General features: G+C 36.1%; 1 protein-coding gene across 1 annotated transcript in view; it reads left to right on the forward strand.

Annotated features, from left to right (window-relative positions):
* PIK3CG (phosphatidylinositol-4,5-bisphosphate 3-kinase catalytic subunit gamma) overlaps window positions 1-6922 on the forward strand; it is a 36637-nt gene that overhangs the window by 12596 nt on the left and 17119 nt on the right. The window contains exons 2-4 of the mRNA XM_019631600.1: window positions 3484-3702; window positions 4794-4875; window positions 5345-5448. Of these exons, the coding sequence (XP_019487145.1) occupies window positions 3484-3702; window positions 4794-4875; window positions 5345-5448 (405 nt within the window). The remainder of the gene's footprint in view (window positions 1-3483; window positions 3703-4793; window positions 4876-5344; window positions 5449-6922) is intronic.

Consider the following 6922-nt stretch of genomic DNA (forward strand, 5'->3'; position numbering starts at 1 on the left):
GGAGGTGTTCTTTACTTGACTAGCTTGGAACAAACAGCAGCAATAGTGCCATTTAAAGACTCAGACAGACACAAGGAATCTGACCTCACTAACAGGCTCTCCTTGTTTCTGTGTATATGTCCCCCTCCTTTGTGCTGGTGGTTTTCCCCAGAATGATGGCCCAATCTGTCCTGCTGCTGACAGCATTCCCAAAGACCCCAGAGTGCCCATGTCACCCCTAAAATCCCAGGAATACTTCCCCCTTAGTGTTCTTTGTTGCTGTTTTAAGTTTCAAAAGATTTAGGGTATAGGGAGGCTAAGGAGAGGTTGCCTCCCCTCCAGGCATCTTCCACCAAAGCAAGAAGTCTTTGCAGAGCCTTTGCACAGGCTCTCCTCTCAGTCTGGGAGCATTTCTCCTTCCTTTGTGACCAAAGCTTGTTTCTTAAGCCATTAAAACCTCTTTTACTAAAGTGACATCTGGGCAGTATGCACCACTAAAAACACGCCTTTATAAATTTTATTGTACTTATATAGAGAGACCTATTTTTTGGAGTATTGCATACTATTTAAGTGCCTGTGCATGTATTCACCTTAAGCATTAAACATCCAGCATGGCATTGTGGTTGGAAGAATGGGCTCTGGAGCAGACAAAGTGAATTGGAATCCTGGCCCTGCTACTTAATAGCCATGTATGCGATTCAAATTATTTATCCTTTCAGAACCTCAGTCTTCTCATCTGTAAAGAATACTAAGACCTACTTCATGTGTTTATTTAGGGATGATTTAAATTAAATATGTAGAATGCTTAGCCCAGACCATAGCAGAAACTCAATAGATGGTAGCATCCATTGTTATATACATCACAACTTGTCTTCACACTCTGAAAACTTTTAAGTTGGGAAAGCCTTTCTGAAATGACATCTCTGGCAGAAGTGTAATATAGAAAATGTGAAAAAGTGGCATTGTTCTGCTGAAAGAGCAATTGGGGTCCGAGCTCTGCCTACCCACTTGTCTGCTCGTCCTCTCTGCCGTATCCCCACCCTCCTCACTCACGACAGGAAAAAAGCCAAACAAATACACATATATGTGTACAGTTATACATATGCAGAATTTCTTAAGTTTCCAGCTCAACAAAGATGAGCAGTGAGTTTTTTCATCATTTAACTCAGACCCATAACAATATTTTTCTACATCCTACTAAGTCTTCCAGAGGATTTTTCTGTTTCTCAGTTCTGTGTTCCCTTTCTGAGATGAACTCCTTCAAGCTCAGGGAACACATCCCTAAACTCTCTAAATAGCATCTCCGGATCTTGTATAATAAAGCTGCCATTTTTAGGTAAGCAGGGAAATGTTGTATATATTTACATTTTGAATTAAAGGTGTCCTCATTTCCAGTGAATCACTAATTTTGAATTGATGTGGTTAATTAATGCATGCAGCACATTTGAATAACCTGTTAGGAAGGGTGGAAAATGGTGACCCAGTTTTTGTTCAGGATGAGAGGGGCCTTCTCCACAAAGACTTAAAAATTCGCGCGTGGCCGGAGGGTGGAAATTAGGGGAACTGAAATGCTCCTTTACTTTACCTCGCTGTTCCTTCCAAGGTAGCTAGGTTAGCCCAAGACCATATTCATAAATTATATCTAGAATAGGAAGGGTTCAGGAGCAAACTATAATCAGACAGAGACACAAAACCAAGGCCTACGATTTGAACACAAGAAGGTCCGTTAGCTTTTGAAGCAGCATCTTGAACACAGGGTGCCAAACAGATATATTTCAATGACGACAATTTTGATAAATAAATTTTCCTTAGAAAACCTCCCCCTTCCTGAAGACATAAAAAAAGAAAATAGTGTTTTGCCTACTGGTAATTTATTTTAGAGCCACTTTGTTTTAAATTTCACTGAACAGTTATAGAACACATATTACATACAAATACACTTATATCACTGGCAAATAAAATTTGACTTCCCATTTATTTTTATATAAGAATATGGGTTTTTNTTTGTTATATCCCACAACAAAAAATTATCCAGCCCAAAATGTCAGCAGTGACAAAGTTGAGAAATAATGCCTCCTTCAATGTAATAAATATTTTTCCTTGAAGTCTTATAGTTTTAACTCTTACATTTAACTCTTTGATCCATTTTGAATTAATTTTTGTGTATGGTGTGAGGTAAAGATCAGGTTTCATTTTTTTAAATCTGAATATCCATTTTCTAGCACCATTTGTTGAAAAGACTGTCCTTTTCTTATTTAAATATGTTGGCAATATTTCTGTCAAATATCAACTGATCACACATACGTGGGTCTATGCATATATCTAGATTCTCTATTCCATTCCGTTTATCTAAATATCTATTCTTACATCAATAACACATGCTCTTGATTACATTCAAATAATAAACCATTTCATGTGTTCATAAGACTCTTACAACAGTGTAAGTCCATTAACCTGCCCCCATCACTTATACTATTTTTGTTATGCTTTTAATGTCTGCGTATATTAACCTAATATCTTGTTAATCTTTTTGCTGTAAACAGTTAAAAATACATTTGACAGATTTAATAGATTAAACTTTTTTTATATGAACCCACCTATTTACCATTATTGGACTCTTCATTACTTTGTATAGGTCCATGTTTCCACCCGGCATAATTTTCCTTCAGCTTTTAATATTTTTATAGCGCAGGTCTTCTGGTAAGAAATTCTGTCATATTTTGTTTGTCTGTAAAACTCTTAATTCCACCTCACTTTTGGAAGATAATTCCCCTGGATTGAAGAAGAAGTTCCTTCCTTCATGTTTAATTTTATATTCAATTAGCAGGAAGCTGGCCCCATAGCAGAAGCACACATTATCCACTGTCCTTATGAAGTTAGAGATTGGTAGGAATAACAATATATTAGTACAGCTTCAAATTGGGTTTGCTTTTTGAAAGGACATCACATTTTTGATCCATGGTGAATTCACTTTGGGCTAAAACTCCTCAGATTTTTTTATTTTGAGGTGAGTGAATGCTAAGCCACATTTCCCACAAATTCCCTTGGATTTATTTAGATGTGTGGGGTTCTTTTTGGAGAGTGCAGGTGTGCCTGAGTGCTAAATTTTCATTGACTGCTGTTAAATTTCATCTTATATTTGGCCTATTGCTTCTGTTTCTACAATAATAATAGTGTTTAGATACTGTGGTAGCAGAATTCTTTTTTCCAAATTAAATCTTAGGAGGAGGCCAACTTTAATACAAAGTTGTATTAAAGGGACAGGGAAATACCAGCGTCCTATGGGAGTGGAACATGCAGAGGATAGGATCTGCCATACCTCTTAGGCACTTTTACAGACTCTTAGGGTTCCTCGGAACACACTTAGAGAACCACTGGTTTAAGTGTTGTGAATTGCTCTCATTAGCATTTTCAGATATGGTGAGAACATTTTCTGAATTTTTACCCAAATCACTGAAAATCATTCTCCCACTAAGACTTTGTCCTGGTTGTTTATAGTGATACTTTGCAAGAGGATGTACATCCCCACAATGTGTATTTATTGTGTTCAGAAAACATCTGACTGCTTCCTTACAGGTTGAAAAGTGTAAAGTGATGGCCTCTAAGAAAAAGCCCCTGTGGCTTGAGTTTAAATGTGCTGACCCTACAGCTCTATCAAATGAAACGATTGGAATTATCTTTAAACATGGTGATGATCTGCGCCAAGATATGCTTATTTTGCAGGTATACTACTGTTAAGGAATCTTTTTAAATTATCTGAAAAAATACTTCTATATTAGAGCTAAAAAGTGCCTTCTAATGACTCTATTCCCATTCTCCTACCTTGTATGATGAACAGTGATCAAAGATTACATAAAAGAGAGATTTCACTGGGAAATATGGCCGTGGGCCATTAGCCACACAATCCTGTGAGCATCCCAGTTTGTCCATTCCTGAGAAGATGCATATCCAGCATTCCCAAACAGCCAGATATACTTCCCTCACCTAACCTCTTTTTATGTACCCCATTTCTGGTATGGTAACAAAGAATATAAACGTATTTATCCCCTAGCATCTGTTTCATTCATATTCATAGACATAGCTACACACCCACAGGTGCTGTCTCCTTAGATAGATCACCTTTGATATACACCCACATATACAAACTCAAGTGAGTGATTTGCTAGGAAGGAGAGAGAAAAGGAATAGATAGGTGATTGGAGAAATCATGCAGTTAAATAATAAGAGTGAACAGGTTACTAGACCAGAAGGTGAATGGTGAAGGTATCAGTGTTAATCAACTTTATATTTTCTAACATTTCTGGATAAACTTTAGTTTTACAAATCCATAAGTAATATTCTCTATATTCTAGTTGTTCAACACTGTAGAGGTAACATAATTTCTAATATTTAATATGACTTATTTAAAATAGGCAAACCACAATGATTTAAATGTAGAGTATTTAAAAACTGGTTATGTTTTCAATTCCCTCTATGTTTCTGTTTTTCCTTATTTCTAATATGGAAACAATAATACCCTTTGCTCTCTTTTCAAGAATGGTATGTATATTGTCCTGGAAATAGTTTTTTACTAAAAAAAATAATAAGTCCTTCAAATCTTTGAAAGTTTATTAAATTTCCAATACATCTGTAGATTCTTTTGAATTATTCAAAGATGGGCACTTCAAAAACACAAAACATCACTCTTTCCCTCTCATTTTGAGGGACAGTTTGCACTTGACCTTTAAGTACTTTGTTTTGATGTTAAGGCACTTTGCTTGTCAGATATGGGCAAGTTATTGAAGCTTGTTAGGCCTTAGTCTCTTCACCTGCAGAATGGGAATAATCATCATATCTACACTATAGGATTAATGCAAAGGATCGACATAAAACAGCATTCAGGGGAGGTTGATGAAGGTAAATGGAGTCAAACACATGGTGGTGGAACGAGAACTGACTCTGGGTGGTGAACTCTAACTGAATTCCATTTAATATGGTCTTCAAATGTCTGTTCCCCAAATCAGATGGCAGTTTGAAGTTTCACATGTTGGAAAGAAATTCAGTTCCTTAGCATTATCAGTTCCTTAGCATTATCCTTAAAACATCCTTCTCTACCTGATTATCTTGGTATCACATATATATTCCCCTATTTCTATCTCCTGCTATAGTATGTGTGTTTAGGATTGTATTGCTGACAGTAGGCCTCACCGATCTTGCCACCTCCAATGGTTAGATCCTCAAAGACAGACACATGCCTTTCTCCTACTCCACGCCAGCCCAGATGTGTACAATGTTGTGAATAGCGGTGGTCTCAGGAAATGTTATAGATAATATTGGTAAAACTTCTTGAACTCACATAACTATTATGTGCTTCTGACAATTACAGTTATTTCACAACTTAAGCAAAAGCTTGAAAACCTACAGAATTCAAGCCTCCCTGAGAGCTTTAGAGTTCCATATGATCCTGGATTGAAAGCAGGAACACTAGTGGTAGGTATCACCTTGTTGTGTCCCTGTGGTCTTTATGTCTTAAAGATACCATATTTCCCCATGTATAAGATGCACCCTTTTTCGAAAAATTAGGGGTCTAAAAACTGGGTGCGTCTTATACAGTGGTTGTATGAGCGCAAAACCAAGCACAAAAAAAGCGGAAATGCAAGTAAAAAAAAATCTACAACCACATTTTTGATCTTATAACTGGGAGAATGCTACTATCATCTAATGAGTAGAAGCCAGGAGTGCTGCTAAATATCCTACAATGCGCAGGATATTTTGTTATATCCCACAACAAAAAATTATCCAGCCCAAAATGTCAGCAGTGACAAAGTTGAGAAATAATGCCTCCTTCAATGTAATAAATATTTTTCCTTGAAGTCTTATAGTTTTAACTCTTACATTTAACTCTTTGATCCATTTTGAATTAATTTTTGTGTATGGTGTGAGGTAAAGATCAGGTTTCATTTTTTTAAATCTGAATATCCATTTTCTAGCACCATTTGTTGAAAAGACTGTCCTTTTCTTATTTAAATATGTTGGCAATATTTCTGTCAAATATCAACTGATCACACATACGTGGGTCTATGCATATATCTAGATTCTCTATTCCATTCCGTTTATCTAAATATCTATTCTTACATCAATAACACATGCTCTTGATTACATTCAAATAATAAACCATTTCATGTGTACATAAGACTCTTACAACAGTGTAAGTCCATTAACCTGCCCCCATCACTTATACTATTTTTGTTATGCTTTTAATGTCTGCGTATATTAACCTAATATCTTGTTAATCTTTTTGCTGTAAACAGTTCAAAATACATTTGACAGATTTAATAGATTAAACTTTTTTTATATGAACCCACCTATTTACCATTATTGGACTCTTCATTACTTTGTATAGGTCCATGTTTCCACCCGGCATAATTTTCCTTCAGCTTTTAATATTTTTATAGCGCAGGTCTTCTGGCAAGAAATTCTGTGATATTTTGTTTGTCTGTAAAACTCTTAATTCCACCTCACTTTTGGAAGATAATTCCCCTGGATTGAAGAAGAAGTTCCTTCCTTCATGTTTAATTTTATATTCAATTAGCAGGAAGCTGGCCCCATAGCAGAAGCACACATTATCCACTGTCCTTATGAAGTTAGAGATTGGTAGGAATAACAATATATTAGTACAGCTTCAAATTGGGTTTGCTTTTTGAAAGGACATCACATTTTTGATCCATGGTGAATTCACTTTGGGCTAAAACTCCTCAGATTTTTTTATTTTGAGGTGAGTGAATGCTAAGCCACATTTCCCACAAATTCCCTTGGATTTATTTAGATGTGTGGGGTTCTTTTTGGAGAGTGCAGGCGTGCCTGAGTGCTAAATTTTCATTGACTGCTGTTAAATTTCATCTTATATTTGGCCTATTGCTTCTGTTTCTACAATAATAATAGTGTTTAGATACTGTGGTAGCAG

This window comes from Hipposideros armiger, unplaced genomic scaffold, assembly GCF_001890085.2.
Source record: "Hipposideros armiger isolate ML-2016 unplaced genomic scaffold, ASM189008v1 scaffold_1017, whole genome shotgun sequence".
NCBI classification, from domain to species: domain Eukaryota; kingdom Metazoa; phylum Chordata; class Mammalia; order Chiroptera; family Hipposideridae; genus Hipposideros; species Hipposideros armiger.